This window comes from Melozone crissalis, unplaced genomic scaffold (assembly GCF_028551555.1).
Source record: "Melozone crissalis strain CALT ecotype California unplaced genomic scaffold, PUWL_Pcris_2 ptg000013l_1, whole genome shotgun sequence".
Classification (NCBI taxonomy): domain Eukaryota; kingdom Metazoa; phylum Chordata; class Aves; order Passeriformes; family Passerellidae; genus Melozone; species Melozone crissalis.
The window spans coordinates 51972021-51993522 of record NW_026535791.1 but is presented as its reverse complement, the minus strand read 5'-3'; the positions used below and the strand labels follow the sequence as shown (position 1 = coordinate 51993522).

Here is a 21502-nt window from a genome sequence, read left to right as displayed (position 1 = left end):
CAATTTGACCAATTCCCTGGGCAGACTGTTCTAGTGTTGGCCACACTTTCAGTGAAGTAATGTTTTCTTAATAGCCAATCTAAGCCTCCTCTGGCACAACTTGAGGCCATTTCTTCTTGTCCTATCTCTTGTTACCTGGGAGAGGAGACTCATTTAACACAATTGCAGAGAGTGATAAGGTGTCCCCTGGGTATCCTTTTCTCCAAGTTAGTCAGCCCCAGCTCCCTCAGCTGATCCTCTTGTAACACTTGTACTCCTGACCCTTCTCCAGCTCTGTTGCCATTCTCTGGATACTCCCTCCTGCTCTGAGCAGGGGGAGCTGTGTGGTCAAACCAGCTTTTCTGGGGCCATGCCCAGTGAGGTCTTTCATCCCAGTAATGCTCTGGAAGTGTGCCTGCTGCAGCCATCATGTTGTCTTTAGCTGGCACCTGCAGCGTTTAACATTAAGCTGAATGAGCATCTGCTGGCTGGAGCAGCTCGTGTTGTCACTACTCGTGCCCATCTCCTTTTTGCAGCCAAGTATTGCTGCTGCTCAGAGCTGTCCCTGTCTGTGCTGGTAGCTTATCCTTGGCAGTCTGTGAGTGTGAATATTTGGAAAAGAGAACAGTGGTTTGTAGGAGAGTATCACGTATTATCTGCCAGCTGCAGGGTACCATTTTATCTTGATGATTTGTGTGACAGGTTGTACAAATGAATGTAATTTTGCAAATTAGGCAGCACCTTGCTGCTGTCTTCTGTCCCTTTTAAATCTAGTTATGATATAAATATCATCATTTACATGTTATGGCAGTGGTTTTCTACCTTTGCTCTGGACTTCTCTGAGGGATCTGCAAAGGGAACCAAGAAAAACAGTACTTTAGCAAGGAGGCTTAAGTTTGTTACTCCAGAGTCTGATTTCCACTGCAAATGCTGTAGAGGTGCATGAGTGCAAACAGAATAAAAACCTTGCCAGAATGAGTTACAGTCATGCCTGGTGGAAGTCCAAGCCAAGTAAATGTATCCAAATATTAGGATCATAAAATCTGAACATCAGCTTCTACTTCTTTCTGGTTTATCTGTTTCCAATTCCTTTAAATCCTTTGTATGAATTAAAACCCACTGAATTGTGCTATGTGACAGACCAGTACCTACAGTGATCTGGGATGGAAATACTAATTAGATGTTTATTGATAAATTTAATTCCGGATTTGAAACCAGATAGAAAATAAACATAATAAGTTTCTTCGATATCTATCCCTTATTACCTTCAGGACCTGATTACATGGCAAGGGTTGTCTATGAAGTGGTAGCTCTACCTGAACCTTATGGAGCTTGGACAGGGTGAGAGAAAGATGTGATATGATATATTAGTTTCAGTTTTCAGAGGATGGAGACTTGAACTTGATTCTCCCATAGATGAAGAAATAATACTGGGGGTGAAACATGTGATACCTTCATATCAGCTTTCTTGCTGTGAGACAGCCTGTGGAACTTTGATCTGTGCCTCAGTAGAGTGAGTTACTGTTTAGACCAAACAAGAGAAGAGGAGCCTGAAAAGAAATACTGGAGACCTGTAGTCAGTCTGACCTCTGTGGCAGCATGGGCAGGATGTGTGATGACCCAAGTAACAGTGACACACATAGGAGTGTTCTGTCACACTGGATGGTTGGTGACATAAGAGAACTAGAAAATTTTTTTGAAGTGTTGTCTCCTTCCCACGAGCAGGATTTCTTCCATTCCAGGGTTAGGCAGGAGGTGGTAATAATTTATTTATTCTTGTGTAACAGAGAATTCTCACATCTTCTTGGGCATGTCTTCTGCCTCCAGTGAGAAGCTCAAGAGACAAAATAGTAAAAATATGCAGGTGGTGGAAATGAGGGCTGTAAACAGAAGCAGGATGTCTGTGACAGTCCTTATTCAACACCTATCCCATTTATCTACGTTGATAATTCATGATAGCGTCTTCTAACTCTTGTGTCATGGTTTATTTCTGCAATAACAGAGCTAAGTACTCCATGGCTGCAGGGAAAAATTCCTCTTCCTTGTACATGCTTATAACACTATGACCTGTGGCATGAGGTTAAGATTGTTACTGAAATGAGATGCTTAGCATGGCTGAGTGATCCTGCCTGCTGGAAATGAAACTGGGAGGCAGAGTCAGGAGTCATCTGCCCTGGAAATCCCGAGGGAGCAGGAGGAGTGGCTCTGTGAAATGAACCACTGCTTGGGAGTTTTAAGGTCCTGTGAAGGCACATAAAGCAAGTCTGGGGGAGTAAAAAGATTTTGATGAAAGGTATTTGTTTGAGAAGCGTATACTGTAAAAATGTATAAGAGAATGCTAATGCAATACATGATATTTTGTATTCCATTTTGACAGACTGAATGTGTCTGATGTATCAGTGATACACAGTGCAAAGTTTTTAAAAAAGTTATATGATAATTTAGGTGTCATGAAAGATATCTAAAAAACTAGGTTTTTAATTATTCAGTTGAGAACAAATGGATTTTGTCTTACTAACCTTAATATAAAAAGAGTCACAGCTAGAATATTTTTTGTTCTATTACGCTTTTTAGCTCCATGTCTCTCACTGTCATCACAGGATAAGTGCAGGCCAACAGGAAACGAGGATATTATTTACCACCTATGAATGCCAGTATGTCTTTTCTAGTTAGATTTTTCTCTATTTTTATTCTCCAGTTCCTGAGTTCATGTGACAATGACAGGAAGGCAACATGAATTGTTTAATTTTAACTAATTTTTTACCTAATCTAAATATTGACAAATTTGAGATTCATGACACTGAGTGCAAGGAAAGAGATAAAAATAAATATTTATATCAGTATGTCGAAATAGGAAGTTATACTTAGAAAAATGTATTTTGAGCTGTCAATAAGCCAATTAGCTTGGCACATTTGTAGTAGTAGTAGTCTAATAATTTGTTAAGTGGGTTTCCAGTAAATAAAACTTACCTCACAGTAACAACTTTCCTAACCACATAGAATAGCAATTAATAATTTTATTAAGATGCATTTTTATTTTTATTTTATATTAAATTTGGAAAAATACACTTTGAAATAATACCAAAAGGAGCATTATTAACTTGGACAACTGAAGGTTATAACATTTCCAACTTTGCATTCAACTAAGAATAGATTCTATTTATAGTAGTTTAGTGGAAATCACAGTCATCCACCAATTATTTTATGTCATTATTTTGTTTACTACTCTAAAAATCTGTCAGTAAAGAGAAGAATCAGCACTTTCTGTGGAAAACTTTATTTAGGGTGTATAATAAATTCCTTATAGTTTTGGTATTTGGAGAGCTTATTTCTTCTAGTTATTCTGCAAATAGCAAAGAAAGCTATCCACCCTAAAAATCAGAGGAAAGAAGATTATAAAGGTCAAAGTACCATATTTTCTCACCATATTGGCACAGCATGTGTGAAGCTTCAGACTCTGATATTACACTTTTTTAGAAGATTGCTGCAGGAACAGAGCAGAAAAACACCCCACACCAACAACACAACCCTCCCAACCTCTTTATTTCCATGTATGAAATTATGGCAATATAGCCACGTTTAAATTCTGATGTAGCTTCTTGCTGCAAATAATCACATTTATTTATTTTTCTTGTTTCATATAAATTATTATACTGCATCATGCTGATTTTTGCACCATTTTTAAGTTATAAAACCAAACAGAAAATATTTTTAGATAATTCAATTAACACCTCAATCAAAATTGCAACAGCATAAACATGAATATTTGAAAGCAAGTGAAATCTGAGAAGGAACTAATTCTAATTTGTTCTTAGACAAATGAAAATAATTAATTCAGCAAAAGCTTAGTTTGATTTGGAGCAAATAGAGAGTTGTCCTAATGCAAGTTTTTTAATATATTAAAGAAGAACACCACCAATTAAAGAAAAATGCTGTTTGTTTATTACAAGACATACTTTCCATTTGTTTGCTTTTGAACAAATGCCTTCAGTGAAAACAGCAGCAATATAAGACCTACTAAGAGAAATCTGCAAGTTTTGACTGCTGCACATCCCTTCAGCCAACACTGGTATCCCTTGCAGAAACACAAATGCAAGTAGCACGGCCAGAACTGGTTTTCTTGCCAGTGCCATTCTTGTACATTGAAAGACAACAGTCTCTGACAGCTTCTCCCCATCTATAAGGTGATTCAGAGAGCCCTGACTTAATCCACTTTAAATCTCTTTTTGATGTAAGGATAGGACCTGGCAAGGAATGTGGACAGGAGGGCACCACACACAGTGGAAGAGCACTTGGTCATTTATTACTAGCTTTTCATCCAGCTAGAATATGGACATTCATGTTGAAAGTGTATTTTACTCTCATTTCATAGCGGATTTTAAAACAAAAAAAATCTTATTCTCAGAAAAAAAGAAAGAGATAAAACCTGATATCTGTTCTTGTAAATGCTACTGTGAATGTCTCTCATGCAATATGTCATTTTAGAGGAGATGGAAGCAATATTCAGAGCACACAGACAGGCAGGAGATCTCGGCCATACCACCTCAGGCTGGTGGAGTCCTGCTGTGATCCCATTCAGAGCAAATCCTGTTAGGAAATGCAACACATAAAATATATATGGGACCTTGTAAAGGCATCTATAGAAAACAGAGTAATGTATTAAGGTCATATTTGGAGAGTTAATTGATAGCTTTCAAATGTGATCTCATTCCCATAAAAGGAATCAAAGCTTTCTCCTGTGAAAAGTTTTGTAAATATTGACATCTAAACGGAGAAATGTAGAAATTTCCTCTTTTTTCTGTCTTTGTGAGAAGAATAATAATTTTGTTTGTAGGTAGCTTATTGCAGAAAGCTCTAAAAATGTTAGAACAATATACTCCTTGCTCAACAATCATGTTATGTGAAAGGAGAGACATTTTATATTCAGATTGCACATGAACTGAACAACTTGTTTTTCAGTTGCTTTACTTTCAACACAATTATTTGATTCTGTCAGCTGCAGTACTAATGTTAGTTGCAGAAGTGGCATGTGTAAATCATATAGACATAGTTGTGAAAAGGAAAGCTTTTAAGGCAAACTAAATTACTTAATTCCTCTCAATCAGCAATGAATACATAGATTTATTTTGTCTTGGAGTGACATTTTTCTTTCTGGTGAGCAGTAATGTCAGAGTTGCAATAATAATTTCTGTTTAATTTTTATTTCAATTTCTTCAACATCTCTAAAACTGTTTTATGTTCATCCAGTTATTTCTTCAGTAAAGGTGCCTGCAGATATGTGTAGACTAGGAGTCCATCCTTTGATACTGCTTTTTTTTCAGTTGGTCAAGTGAGATCAAGCTGTTCAATTTCTTCTTCTTCCTCTTCTTCCTCTTCCTCTTTTTTGAATTATCAACCATATTTCCCCATTTTAGTTTAACCCAGAAAGGACATTGCTGCTCGTGTTAACAATCAAATATTATAATGCTTATCTTCACTTCTGTTTCCATGCTCCTACAGCTGTCCTGTATATAGCCACAAGTGTAATTCTTGATGGTGGATGTGGATGGTGACCTTAGAGACTGTTGCAAACACTGATGTCAGGAAAGCCACTAAACTGCTTTCATTTTCACTTGCCCATGAAGATCCAGCTCTGATCTGGATCAGATCTGATTGCCAGCTCTCAGTAGCAATCATCCTTGCTCTTCTAGCCTTAGCCAGCCTTACCTAGGACATACCCAATACTTACCCTGCCAGTGCAAGGCAGAGAAGCCTTTCAGATGCCACTGGTGTCGCTTTACACACTAGAAATTCTCCTGGGTTGGTTCTTCACTTTACTGAGGGGTTCTCTTTACGGAGCTTTACAGGGTCATTTGGAGATTCCAGAACTGAGTGCAGGAGCTGACCTGAGTGTCCAGAAACACAGAGCTGCTGTGCCTGTGTTGTTGCTTTTGTGTGGCTGTCCACTCAGAACACCAAACAAGGAATTTTGTGATCTTACCTGTTAATTTCATCCATATATATTATTTTTGTCTTGGTACTCTGCCTAAATTTGCACTGTAATAAGTTCATTTTATTGCTCCAACTTCCCTTCATTTTTATGCTATATAACCTTTTTTTTCTCCTTTCACTCTTTAAATTTCTGTTAACTTTTCTCTCCTTAGTCACTGCTTAGCTAAGCTATGCATATTTAATTCTTTTCATCTTTCTTCATAAATCAGTCCCTCGGGCCTCAAAACTATTTGTGGTAGTTTCTTTTGAACTGCTCCAATTTGACTGTCTAGAATTGAATGCAGTATTCCAGATAAGTTGCCTTTCTGCAGAATGGAGGAGGGCCAGTTTCCAATCCCCTTGCTGTTGGAAAACTGAGATGGCAGCCCCTTGATGTGCACAGAACAGTGACCAAAGGCCTACGTATTAGCTCTGCTGCAGAATTTTTGTTAGCTCCACTGTGTGGTAAACTTCTTTTCCATCTGCTTTTACTTTACAGTAATCTCTTTAAATTATTAGATTGCGTGTAGAACCACAGTTCACTTGGCATAGGATTTCCTTTCCTGTGTGCTTGCCAGTCCTTATGGCTGGGTCTGTGAACCACTGCTTCCTTTTTGACTTTTAACTCCCTATGATGTATGATACTCAATATCCCCTTTGGTTTTGATTCACATCATGCTTAACTGACTTTTATATATGAAGGTTTTTGCAAATTTTGATTTATGTGTTTTTCTCCTATGGTTTCTGTAATTCTTGTATGCTGTATAACTCTTGAGCCCTGCCATATTTGCTGACTAAAATAGTGATATCTGAGAATGTCTGTGATAAAAGAATGGCCCCAGGTTTTGAAACAATCTGATTTTTTTTCTTTGTTCAAGTAGTTGATTGTTGTTTCTGCTATCCAACTTTTTCAGTACCCTTGAGGTATAGTAGCTGTAATTCTGCCTTCCTCTCACTGTGCACTAATGTGTTAATTCACTTTCCCAAATTTCAGATTTACAAGTATTAACAACAGTCTTAGTGTTTTTCACTGTCTACTTTGTTAAGTACCTGTGTAACAAAACTTCTGTATCATACTGTGATGGCAGGAAGAATTTTCCAGCGCATCTCTTCCCAGGTGCACGTGCTTCCTTCTCTATCCTATACCTGAAGGTGTGGGCTAGAGACCCATGCATTATTATATCTCCATTTAATGTACTGTAAGGAAATAACTATTATTGCCAAAACTTAATTGTCACTTCGTAAGTCTTGTATTGCAGTCAAATAAAGACAGCTTGGTCTGTGCAAGGACTAGAAGGAGTTATATTTTCTGGAGGACTTCTCATCTATTCCTTCTTATCTTTCTTTTTTGTCATTTGGCAAACCCAGTTCTTCTTTGTTCTCATTCTGCCTTCTGATTTAGAGCTTCTGGAGTTTTACTTGCTCTTGGTATGATTTACAGCAATTTGGATTCTTCAAATATGACCAACTATTCTGATGCTATTTCCTCCCAGGCTTTGCAAGTGACAAGCATTAATTAGTATATTACTCTAACAAGTATACATTCCTTGCTTATGAAAATGCCAAATAAAAAGTGACATAAATTCATAGATCCAAAAGTTGTAAGAGTTAGTGCAAGCAACCATTTTATTTTCTCTTCTGAATTGTCTATATATAGATATATATTAAAAATAAAAATGTGTTAGTGCAGTCAGTGTTAATCAGATGACTTTTGTTTTATGATTGCTTTAAACTCTCTCTTCAGATCCTGACATAGGGACTTGGACTATTTCTTAAAAAAAAAAAAATTAGCTGCTTTACCATTAAGCTCTGGGAAACACATAAGCATATTTTGCTTTGATCTTTCTAAGGAAACAAATTCTTTGTGATTATGTTACTTGTGTGCATGCATGTTGTCGGTTTTCTCCCCATGATAATTTCCAAATCCGTTACCCAGTTGCAGGAAAATGTTTCAAAACCAGGTTAATCATGACATGATTTATTCAAGCTAGTGAGTACTACATTGCCTAGTAGTGTTGTACATCTATTTCATTAAGGTTGGAAATTATAGTGTGGCTTTTCTACCATATGGGTGTCAAGTTTAGCTGTCAAGCCATTATCTTTTGTCACACAAGGTACCAAGTAAAGTCAAGTCTTGCAAGGAAATTTAAGCATGCTACAAATAAGTTTCTTCTTGTGCTGGTTTCAGGTGGGGTAGAGTTAATTTTCTTCACAGTGTTCTAGTACGGGGCTTTATTTTGGATTTGTGCTGAACACAAGGCTGATAATATAGAGATGTTTTTTGTTATTGCTGAGGAGGGCTAACAGAGACAAGGGCTTTTCTGCTTTTCGTACAGCCATGGTGGGGAGGAAGTTGATGCATGGGAGGCTGGGAGGAGACACAGCCAGGACAGGTGGCCCCAGCTGAGAGGAGGGGTATTCCAGACCACAAGACCTCATGCTTATAATAGAAAGTAGGGAAGAAGAAGGAGAAAGGGAGTGCATTTGGAGTGATGGTGCTTGTCTTCCCAAGTAACCATTGCACATGAATGGGGTCCTGCTCTCTTGGAGATGCTGAACACCTGCCCAACCATGGGAAGCAGTGAATTAATTCCTTTTTGCTTTGCTTCTCTGTGCAGCTTTAGCTTTCTGTGTTAAACTGTATTTCAATCCAAGAGTTCTCTTTTCCTATTCTCTAACCCTTCCTATTCTCTCCCCAGTCCTGCTGGTGGGACAGTGACTGTGTGGGGTTTGGTGGCTGGAGTCAAACCACAGTGTTTGGGTGAAATCAATGCCCTGCACACTTTGCACCACTTACCTTGCTGCAAGCAAAAGATTAGGTGTTGGTGGGACAAGCTTCAGAGGGTGTGTGTACACTTCATTAACAATGAAAGGCACTGGAGTGCTGATGCTCTACAGCATTGTTATTTAGCTCGCTGGATCATTTTTGGAGTGTCCCTACTAGTTCTCTCTATGGCAAAGGCTATGGATGATATCTAGAGACTCCTCCCAATAGATAGGGCAGATGAAACAGCCCCAGATTGTGTGTTCTATCTCCTGTGCAATCATTTGTCTATTTCAAAAGGCTTTTATCCTCAAATACTGTTCCCTGCCTACATATACCCTCCTACTACTTACTAGAGCATATATAAACACCTTTGGGTTTGTGTTGTAAAATACCTTTCTCCTATGTTGCAGTGCAGTCTTCATTTTAGACACTGTGAAATTTAGAAGCCACAAAAATAGATAATTATATCTTAGAGCACAAGAGCTCAGCAAAATCAGTGGAGAACTAGGACAATATGCTGTGCTATCTAGATGTGTTTCATTTTTTCTGCGTGAACCTTCACTAATGAACATGGGCTGATGTACAACATTTAACTGACAAGCTTTGTTTTTTCCTTCTCATTTCCTTTTTTTTTTTTTTTTTTTTCTTTTTTCTTGGTCAGGGAATACTTATATCCTAGGTTTTGTGACTGATTGCTTAAAAATCTTACTTAAATTCCAAAAGAGCAGTGTTTTGACCTATTGTCTGAATACTCATTATTTAAAGAGGTTACAATAAAGCCCTGAATTCACCTTGAGCACAGACTTTCATCTCCAAAAAGCCCACCTGAGATATTGTATGAGATGAATGGGTTAATGTGTTTTACTCAGACTGTGCAGTCTTTCTGGTTGGAAACTCCTGTGCTCCAGAGCAGACAATGCTGTCTTAGTTTGTTTCACAAAAGGTTCTGATGTTTGCCGGAGAAATTACTTGGTTTTGCTGGAAATTGCTTTGGTTTGTGGGAATCCAGATTGCACCTTTGCCTCATCCTCCAAGGGAGTAGAGAAGGATAATGGCAGTAGAGAGAAGAAGGAGGTAGCAGCTTTACCAAAATAAACAGTATGAGCCTGACCAGATCATGTATGTTCATTTTGCTTGCATTCCTGTAGTTTTTGGATGTGATCTACAGATGAGGACTGCTGCTCTGGGGCAAACAGACTTTCTTTCAGACCATTCATACTTGTCAATTCCCTGTGCATCAAAAACAGACAAAAGAAAATTATTTTTCTGTTTTTCTAAAGAATGAGAAGAACCCCATACATATGTATTTGAAACCTGTGTTTTATTACACTGAAGGCTAATGTACAGGCAAGCAGTTTGGCTGCATTTTTGAATAAGCTGGCAAACAGTTAATGAATTTTACCTAGAACATAAAATCTCCATATGTCACAGATTGCTACATGGCATAAATCACAAATGACAGTGCAGAGCCCTCTGTTATATTTAATTAGGTATTATTCAGACTCTCTTATATCACTACAATGGCAAGATCCCAAACTGGTGGTTTCTTTGATTTAAATACAATAAATTTTTAGAAAATGCCGGTGTAACTTCACTGAACTGCTGATAGATAGATAATAGAGTCTATTAGGAAGCTTGTAGAGTTGATAAATAACATCTGATAAGTAACTTTTCCTTGGTATCAAGCTGGAAATTGATTGCAGTTCCTACTTACCAGTCTAGTCACATCGAAAGGCTCTTGAAGAGCTGCGTACAGGAGTGGGGTTTTATAAGAGAGTGGCTGCTTGAATGTGCTCAGGATTGCTCTTCAGCAAAGACAGAATTGGGTGTTAAGCAGAAATTGAGGAAGCTTTGTGTATCGTGTAATTTAAGAGCCCTAACTTTCTAATTACATCAAAAAGAAGCTCTGTGGAGCCAAGAATAGGAGAGGCACATCAGCTCCTTTACTGCAATGTAATTTATTCTCAGAGGACTTGGCATTAATTGAATTCTTTACATTCTTTACAAGGTAAATAGTTATACTGCTCCCTCATGATTATCTGCTTTTGGGGTGGGAAGGGAAACCAAAAAGAAGAAAAAGGATGAAGTCCAGTGAGCAGATCTGTACTGACCTGATGGAAGGGTTTCAGCTGTGGAAGTCAGGCTGAGTGTTTGCAAGCACCACTCACAGCTTAATAAATGTAATGGAGAGGCTGTTCAAATGGTAAGTAATTTTCCATGTGGTGAACAAAGGATTTTCAAATCCAAGTATTTTGATGCTGACTTTAGTGTTTAAATCTGAGATGGACTTAATCTAAGCCAGCCTTTCCTGTGGCTGTTCTAAGCCACATTTCTTTTGGAAACTGTAAGATCAGTAAAAAATACATAATAACTTTTGATTTCTGAAGAGAGCACCTGTAAAATGCATTGATCTACGGTTCAGACACAATGACTTCAGTTATGCTTTAGTATTTATATCACTGATTTCATATGAAATTCATCTCAGCTTCATAAAAACTCATAAATTGTTATTTCTAATTCAACATAATAAATCTAAATAATATGCTTTGTTGGTAGAAGGAAAAAAGCCTTCTGTATAATAATGTCATTATGTATAACAGCAAAGTGCATTACTGAATGGGCCAGTGCCTAAATTCTGGTCTGACTTCTGTAGCAAACATGGAGTGCACATTAATGTAGCTTTTTGAGCTGGATGAAGTTGCACTGATTTACACCATCCGTGTATCTGAATGTGTAAGTGCCAAAGCACTTGCTTCTCATTTCCTACCTTTCCCACATATCTTTGTTGATAGTGTGGTTATGATTAGACAGCTAGCTTCAAAAGTGTTGTACAATGGTACTGTCTTTATGAAAAAATGCCTTTTTTAATTTGTTGAATGAATGCTAATCTATTTAAACATTTATTGGCGTTGCTGAAATTTTGATATATTTTATCTTTCTGCAATCCAGGACAATTTCAGTTATCTAAATTAGAATGTAGATGTTTAATTGCAGTTGTGAAAATGGGCTGATATCATATCTTTAGCAAGAATAGACCAAGATAGGGGCTAAGTTTCAGAGGACCCAAACTAAACACAGTGTATATTTTGGAGGGTTTTTTTACTCTTTTTCCTTTAGTGACATTAAACTGCTTAAAGACTATTGTTTTGGCTGCAGTATACATTCTCAGAATCTCAGATTACCATTTTTCCAGCTATATAAACCCTCTATATTTTGTTTCAATGCTACAAAGACTGGGGTTTTTCAAATACCCAGAACTTTAATTAAATAAAATACGTCTGAGCAGAGAGGTGAGCCTTTGTGTACATGCATGTAGGCTTCAGCTTTACTTTCTGGAAATGCCTCCTGACCTGTGACATAATCATAAACCCCCAGGGACATAATCACCCCCCTGTAATGTGAATTACCATCTGAGGTGCAATTTTTAGGATGACTAGTCTCTTAATGTAAATGCCAGACCAAATGACTAAAGTTGATAGACAAAAAGACATAAGAAGCAGTATAAGTGAAACCTGTATCAGTATGGTTTCTGAAAAGAGGTATGGCAAAAAATGTCCCTGTATACTGTAAATACTTGAGCTCAAATCACCTTCAGAAGATGGAATAATATTTCTGTAACAGTACCCATTCTTCCTCTCTGTTTACATCCCATCACCCTTCCTTTGCTCTTCATTTTGTTCAGGAGCTGATGCTTGTAATGTCACAAAACATTCCTTCTCTCATCTTCGCAGTGAGAACCAGTGACAATTCAAAGCAAACTGTTCCGCTTTACTCAGAAATCTCTTGTTTGTACAGGCAGGATCAAAACTGTAATTTGTCTTGTGATGCAGATGTCATACTCTCCAATTGTGAGTAAATTGCTACAATTTTATGAAGCTGTTGTTTTAAAGTAGTGATTCTTCTCTTTCTTGTGGTTCATGATGGTCCCAGTCAATGAAGCAGCTCTATGCTAGCAAGCATCATAGAAACTTTTTTTTTCGGTTGGTTGCAGTGGTAATGATTTCCTGTGTTCTGTACTAATTAGTAATCAATGTAACATGGTAAAAATTTCTCTGTTTTTGATATTTCAGTGTTTTTTAGAGGTTTCTATACTGTATGCTTATACAGAAGATGCAGACCTTAAAACTATATGCATACTGACAATCATGTTTAATCTAGGTGATTTTGTCCTGAACATCCCATTAAATAAATAATAACCCAGTAAACCTTGCCAGCTTTTTCATGGGTGACACTGCCAAGGTATTCTCTGGTGTAGTCTGCCATGACCATCACAGTGGCCTGATTGAATCCCTGCACATTAGTGTAATTTGTCATGCTCTGAGCCAAGAACTGCAGGAAATAATCTTCAAATCTGATATATTATGTAATGAGATACAAACTCTTAAGCAAATATATTCAGAAGGCAACCTTTTTCCCTACCCACAAATATTTACCATACTGCCTCCTGACTAGCACACTCAAAACCAGCTCTGTTTGGGGTCATGTTTTCCATCTATCTTCTGCTGTTGAATGGGGGTCATACAGTGTTCTTGTACCAAATCAGTATGGCAGTTTGTGTCAGTCCTCCCATGTATGGGGAAGGAAAGGATGGACAGACTTGCTGCACGTTACCTTTTTAGGAGGCTCTAACAGCTTTTTTTGTGGTTGAGTTGTCGTTCTCTAAGCAGTAACTGTTTATATCCGCCTAATAAAGTTGTGGATTTTAGCAGCTGTTTTTTCCTGGAGGGTTTCTTTACAGCTGAAGCTGTTGTTGGTGTTGGCAATGCTCACTTAGGACAGAGTAGTTGGCACACTTCAAAGGGAGAGCTTAATCCTGGGGATTGGCTTGATAGAAACTTTGGGCAGTTCAAGAGGGGAAGTGATATTTTCACGCCTGAGGCAGACTAACCCTATACCTCAGTACAGCCTGGGAACTGACTGACTTGAGCTGCAGTCCTGCTGAAGAATGTGCAGGTGTTACAATGGACACAGAGCTGAATGGAAGCCAGCTGTATGTGCTGATGATAAATCAGGCAAACCACACAGGCGCTATGTTCAGAGGTGTTTGGCCAGCAGACAGAGGGAACTTACTGTCTGCTGCTACTTGGGGCTACTGAAGCTGCACCTGCAAATATGTGGTGTTGGTCCCACCAGTCTAAGATGGACACTGAGGCAATAGAATGAGAGCAATGGGAGGCAACCAGGACTGCTAGCAGAAATGAAAAAGCTGAAATCTTCTCAATAGTGACAACAGTAACAAGGGATAATGGCCACCAAAAGACCTCAAGGCATTTTTAATAGAAGCCAGTGAAGCAACTTAAACAGTTTACCCAGACAATTTGTAGAATCTGTTAACAGAGGTTTTCAAGACTGGTAGACAAGACAAAGTTATCTGATCCAGTGTTCGTGAATTACCCCATGTTTCATGGGTATTTAGCCATCCACAGAATTTCCTCCAGAAGCATGTCTATGATCATCCTGTGTTTGAGGCGAGCTCTCTTGAGGTGTGAAGGAAGCTCTGCCTCTTGTGCCATCATCAGTTCCTCTGCTGAGTGGGACCACAGAGCAGAGCTCTGCCTGGTTCTAAAACTGGATGCTGGACTCAATGGTGCATTCCTTAGAGATGAGCACCTGAAAGATTGATTCAGGCAGTTTGCCTTGTCTTCATTTATACTGTGTTTCCTAATCTAGGCTTAATCTAATGAGGTTGCTGACCTGCAGCTGTTACACCCACAGTCAGATACTGATCTCATCTGGGATGTATCAGGTTCCAGATGAGCTGAGGAAAGAAATTTCATCTTCAATTTATTAATTTTCAGCTGAGACAAGTGACCAAATGGATCAAGAGTCCTTTTCTCAATTGGCCTGAACTGCTTTGACTCTGGCCACACACTGGGAACTGCTGTGTGAGGCCAGTTGGGGTAGTCAAGCTGTTCCTCATAGGGCAAGTAGACTGAGACTCATACTACTTGCTGGCAGGCATTGCATTCACATTTAGAAGTGTTAGGGTATAAACTTAAGGTGTTACAAGCCAAAAGGTCTGTGTAGGCTAAAGGCTTTTTATATACATTTTTATATACATATTTATATATATTTTATATACAGCAGAACAATTCTGATAGCAAAGATTTGAAGTTTGCTTATTCTGCAGTCCTATCATGAGAAAAAAATACAGTTGAAAACTACCTCAGGCTGAGGAGAATGGTCTGATTGTAGCTCTTCTATGGGATTGAATGCTCTGGACACTGGGATTGAACCCAGGAATAAAGTTACATCTTCTGCAGCTTTACAGAGTTACCCATTCATTTCGTTGTGTCTTCCAATAAGGAAATAAAAGAAATGCAACATGTAATTTTTGCTATGGAATGAAACATATAATTTAAGGTCAAGTGGAAAATTTTGTTTTGTACAGCAGGAGTTATTGGCTTTGACATGCAAGAGGAAAGGGTGTGTGTTTCGCCTTAATGCAAGCCAATACGTGTTTCCAGTTTTTAGTTTGACAACTCATTTTCTTCTAACTAGAAGGGTATGTTAAGAAAGGAACAGAAATTATAGGGAGAGAGTAGCCTATGTTAAAAATAATTGACTGGAATTGACCTGTAGTTTTGTATTCTATGTCTGCTTCTGTCATGGTGTTTCCTAACAAGACACTCTCTGGGCATTTTTTGGATTAATGTATGTTCCTCAGTTTTGAGAAGTCTGGTTTGAGACCATGGTTGCAATTTATAGTTGTAAATTTATAAATTTATAAAATATGTAATATTTTATATAATATATAATATTTGTATTACCTGTAATTGATGAAATAATATAACAAATAATTTAGCAAATAAATATAATGTTATAAATAGAATTTATAAAATTATTGGCATGCAGACCTCAGATTACAATTTTATATTTTATTATGGAATTGTGATACATTATAGTTTATAGAATACTATGCCTTTAAAGCAGACCAAAACATAAACAGAAAAGCCAAAAAAAGAACACAAAATTCTTGAATGGGACACCAAAATCAGTGAGTAATTTAAAAAGAAAATCACTTCCTTGATAGAGAATGCAGATAAGGATAATCTGTTGTCTCTTTTTAAAATGAAAATAAATAAATATTTGTGATGACATGAGCTTTACAAAATCCTGTCAGGAGATTGTTAATTGTGGCTTCAGAGCAGGGTTTGAGTGGAAGTCAATAGATTAAACACATGTCAAACCACAAGGAGAAGAAAACAAAGTGGTCATTTAGTCATCAGTACTCAGGCATGCCCTCAGTGAGGGAGGAATCCTTTGATGATGTGACTATACAAAACAGGTAGAAAAAACCTGTTTCTTATGTTGCAGAGTAAGGCTAATTTGGTATTTCTTAACTACCCAAGGCGAATTGAGTCTGCATTTCCTTCAAGAGGTCTTGCTTCAAACTTGGAGAGAAAACCTCCCCCATGTGGGCTGCCATCAGCCCTTAGAAATTACAAATTTGAGCCCCTAGCCCCATATGAAGGAAATTCATAAAGTAGAACATGAGAATCAGAAGTGATGGGGTGGTCTTTAGCCAGGGTGCAAGATGCTGGGCATGTTGTTGATGGATGTGGATTCACATTCAAGGGGTTGGGCAATAAAATTGTGTGACAATCCATTAGCCTCCTTTTGTAACATAGCAGTGAAAGTAAGTAGCAACACTCAATTATCCTCTTCTGCCTTCACTCCCAGTGGAAAAGAAAAAATAAAACAGTGAGGAAACAGAGCTATTGCAATATCAGCAAAAATACCATATTTAATGGTAAAGCCAAAAAAGGGAATCTGACCTAAAGGAAGTGCTGTGAATGTTAGGAATAACTGATTCAAAGACATATTTGTGATTGTTTCCACATGAAGATTTTAGCATCTGATGCTTTCATTAGAAGGATCAAATTTGATGTCTTGATATAATCAAAAAAATTAAAAAATTAAAAAGAAGTTATACACATGGTTAGAATCTGAAGTGGCTGATGTTTTTAAGAGATAGTTACCTGAGTGCCCATTGCATGCTAGTGAACTCATTAAAATTATGATACGATGTTTTTTCTTCTCACTGAATACAGAAATTTGCCAACCTAAAGCAAGATGAAAATGAATAAAAAAGAGACACGGGCATCAAACTAGAATTAATCTTCTTAGTAGTTTGTTGTTTGTAAGCAAATGCTAGCCACTTGAATTGTACTGAAATATTTAGGTATTTTGCCCATCTCACAACTGAACTTTCAGACTTCTTTCTATTCACATTTGTTCACATGGCCTGAGCCAGCTTTTAAAAAAATGCATCGGTGATTTAATGGAATGAGTTATGTGTTATTTTCAAAAAGTAAATGACGATGACATAGACTCTCTGTGGTCAGCCTCAGTTGAGTAGGAGGAGCTTACGTGATGGACTTGCACACGGTTAGAATAACAAGATAATTGGTGGAGGTTTCGTGGCACATTTGAAAGCAAGATCTGAATTTGCTTGTGTTTAATTCCTTGCAGGCTGTTTCCAGCTATGTAATGTTTTTCGGACCCATGAGATGGAAATTGAGCAGTGCTTGCTGGAGTCCCTCCCCCTGGGCCAGCGGCAGCGGCTGGTCAAGCGCATGCGCTGTGACCAAATCAAGGCGTACTACGAGCGGGAAAAAGCTTTCCAGAAACGGGAGGGCCACGGGAAGAAGCTGAAGCATGGAAAGAATCAACGAGTTTGCTTTAGTCCTGCTGATATGATACAGGATGCAATCATACGCCACGATGATAAAGAAGGTACGTATTAACGTTATACGATATTTTCTTTTGTACAGTAAAAGTTTCAGAGAGAAAAGCTTTCTTGTTCTGCTCATCTGTCTTTAAGTAAAATGCAAAATACTAATCATAAAGTGATTGTCTCAGTGGAATATGCAGGCATGTATTGCATACAACATGTAACTTCTCAATGAAATGAATAATGTGTGGAGAGTAAACCTTCAGAAACCTAATGAATTCATTTTGAGATTAATATAAACTAATATATTTCAAAACAAGTAAGGACTATGAATCTGTGATTATGCCTGGCCTCTTACATACCTACATGAGCCATAGAATTTAACACAAGTTACTTTGAAAATTAGGCTCTCATTTTTAGCCAAAATTTGGAGTAAGGGATGCTACTGTTGGTGACATTGACGTGTCTAGAGCAAGGAAATGGTGTTGATCCATGGTCACACTAGATAGAAGGTCATCTTTCTGCTTGTGAAATTATGTTTATGTCCTTTTGAATTATGTAACCACACGTTATTGCTCTGTTTTTAGTTTCTTGGCGTTGTGTGAATCCCTGGTGCAGCTGATAGTAACCAGAGGAATTTGTAATTTATACCTCAGAAGTGAACCAAACCTTGCAGTAAGAATCTCCCAATTTTTAGAAGTCCCCAGAAATCCCCATAATGTTGTGTGGTCAGGAGGGATGTAAGAAAAGAACTGATGCAATGTATTGGCAACTCCTTTGCAAACAGAGTTTATGTCAGTTCTTTGTAATCCCATTACTGTAAAAAGGGGAGACTCTGAGACAGACACACATCATGCGATGAACTTGGCAAGATTCTCCTAGTTTTTATCAGTTTGATTAGCTATGCCTTTTTTACTTACTCCTGAATCTTCATTTTATTGTCCATTTGCTCCATCATTGCTTATCACTCAGGTGTAGTCCTATACATTTAAATCTTTAGAAGAAATTAATCAAAAAGCTCTGCTTTTGAACTGAGTACACAGGGCACAATTTATAACTATATAATACATAAAATTCACAACCTTTCATTCCTCTCTCCTGCTTCTTCCTAGCAGGAATTATAAACAAAGATCTTCCTCCATGTTCCCATAGCTCCAGCTTTCTTTGAAAACCAAGCAGAACACTAGATATGACTTTTAGCATTCTGTAAAATTCAGTTTCTTGAGGCTATTCTTGACATTCACACTGAAGAAATGTAGGTTGCTTATTGAAGTGGTGGAGGGGCATCAACAGTGTTTTGTGTTACCTATACTTGGCCTTGAGCTGCACCTGAATCAGAACATAAAGTTCAGCAGCTGCTGAGACTGAATAACCTAAGCAGAAAGGGAGGATATCTCAGGCAGAGGGAAGTAAAGTGGAGGAAAACCAGGAATGTTGTCCTGCACTTGAAACAGATAAAACAGGTCCCAGAAGCAAGGAGATCAAATAGCCCACAGATAATATAGTCTTGAATTTGTTGCCTGTGGTTCTTTCCCAGGGACTATGAAAATGTGTGATTGTTGTCTTTAGGCAGCTTGGGGACCTGCTGTTTGTGCCTGTCTGTTGTGTTTTTAGCCAAATGTTCCCAGAGCCTGTTTGCTTTGGGGTGAAAAATGTTATATTAAGAATTATTATCATCAAAAAAACCCCAAACCAGAACAACAACAGCAACAAAGTTTATACTCACAGACATGAAAGATGTTTTCCTACTATTGTTGTTGAGTGAAACATGGAACCATCACTCTTCAGTGAATATACCTACATTAGAATTTCTGTTCAAATTATACATATTCTTTTGTAATAGTACCACATCCATTTACTGTCTTTGGTGGTGTTTTATGGAGCATGTAATGTAGATTCCTTTTAGGCAAAGCTGTACTGGAAGATGTGGTCTGGAAGTACAGCTAGTACCCCAAAACAGCAATGAGCTTTGAATTTGTAAGGCTCAGCTAGACAGTGCCTGGAATAATCCCATGGAAGTAATGGGATATAGCTGGGGAAGTTGGGCTTTTGCTACAAGCTTTTTCTCTTCTCTATTTAATCACATTTTACAATGTACTCAGCAATCAACAACACTGGATAGGTGTAAAAGACAGCTAAGAAAGGTGTTTTGCTGTTCTGTGAATGAAATGCAAAACCAATGTCATTTAGAAAGTAGAAAGAGAGCACAGCAAGGGGATACAAGTAGTTGTCCAAGGGAAGTCCAGGGGTTCAGTTTTTCTGAAGTATCATAAATTATATAGACTGGAGAGCACATTTTGAAGTGGTGAGTTGTAGTTCTGGTTTAATACATGAGATAAATTGGATACCATTAATACATATTGAAAGATGAATTTATAATGTGGCTGGTGCAGAGACATTTCACAATTGAGTCTAGTCAGAATTTCAATCTTACAAATTCATTGTCTTTGCTATTCATGAAAAATCTTCTCCAAAATTACTATAGCAGCTGCTACTGAGTGTTGCTGTTACTGCATGCTAACAGGAGTGACCACTAGTTTGCTCTAAAATTAATTTTAGAACTGGCTTTGAGAATTTTTTACTAGTGACTTGCTTTTTATCAAATGTATAAAATAAATATATGCTTATTTGATTTTTCAATAAGTTAAAAATAAGTAAAATTGTGTATCTTTGTTCTTTTTTGTTATTTTATTATTAGTAGTAGTAACTGTTTTTTAGTATTTTATCTGACCCAGGGAGATTGAAGGGGAATCCTCATTCTCTGTCTCCTTGTAGCACCCGGTAGTTTCTCTGTTTTAAAGCAATATGTTTTTACTGCTGATGGGCCACATCCACCCACACTACTAGCAGTGAGCATTTTGAGAGATTCTGCAACTATTATTCTCAGTGTTGACATGTATAGAAGCAAAAGCTGATGAATAAGTGAGTGCACTGTTTTTTGACACTGATTTTGTACATCTTTACTGCTGGCAAGGGAATACCTCTTGTTAATTTCTCTTTAAATACGATATACTTTTCTTCTGTGAGATATTAAATCCCTAATAAAAATGGACAGCAGGCAATTTGTCTTCCTGGCATCAGTCATATAAATGTGTTGCAAAATGGGAGAGGTAGCCAAGGAGGCTTCTGCAACCCATTCCTTCCCATTGCAAACTAGGCTTGCTTGCACCTAGTTATAGGTATAGGCATCACCATGGACTCCGATCTTTTCTAGTACACACACAAACCACACATAGGTATGTGCTGAGTCTACTCATCAGCTGAGACCCATCTACAAGCGATTAGGAAATGAACCCAGCACTCGGGAAATAAACTGAGCCAGTCTCAGTCTGAGTTTCTGCTTCAAATTCAAGGTAGGCAAATGGGTCCTTAGCATTTGGGCCTCTTGAGGATAAGGGGTGTGCTTCCTTCCTGAGGCAAAGGTGCAATTATTAGCGCTGACAGCACTGAGAAAGAGTGGCTGCTTCGAAAAATGTACTTTTTGGAACATGAGCTGATAGATAATCTTGTTACAATGAAAACAGTAGCTGAAAGTGGACGTGAGAGTCCTGTGCCTGAAATCTAACATAGGGGAAACTGAAGGACTGGCTTTAGTTTCTATCACCTTTTGGTATATTCTGTAACCCACCTTCTCAGTCATTCTGCAGATTTACTCAAAATCTAGGATTGTCAGACAGTCTTTGTATGCAGTAAGTATCTTTTGTTTTAAAACCTCTCAGTTGTGGTGCAGGCATGATGTGTACCAGAAAGTCTGCCGGGCTGGCAGGTGGTGCTGGGTCAGGGTACAAAGTGCAGAGTGCCATCAAATTCAGCATGGAGACAAAAGAGGTACTCCTGTGAAAATCAGCATTACAAAAGGGAAATGCAGATTCCCAAAACCTATTTAAAGCCCATTTCATCCTTCTGATGAGCAATATGCTGATTCTATGACAGCATTGTGATTCTGAATAACAGCAATACCAGGGTGAGTGTGTGTTAGCATAATGCTGGGTCTCTTGTAATGATTCTTTGTCCTTTTGTAGTGACTCCCTGTTTTAGTCAGTCTTTCTCAATTCTCCCAGAGCTTCTCCCTAACCCTACAGCGTTGCAGGTGTGATTTTGTCTTTAGA

General features: G+C 38.0%; 1 protein-coding gene across 4 annotated transcripts in view; it reads left to right on the top strand.

Annotated features, from left to right (window-relative positions):
• MYO16 (myosin XVI) overlaps window positions 1–21502 on the top strand; it is a 361146-nt gene that overhangs the window by 76246 nt on the left and 263398 nt on the right. For all 4 annotated transcript variants that reach the window (XM_054271508.1, XM_054271509.1, XM_054271511.1 and 1 more), the window contains exon 2: window positions 17192–17455. In XM_054271508.1, the coding sequence (XP_054127483.1) occupies window positions 17192–17455 (264 nt within the window). The remainder of the gene's footprint in view (window positions 1–17191; window positions 17456–21502) is intronic.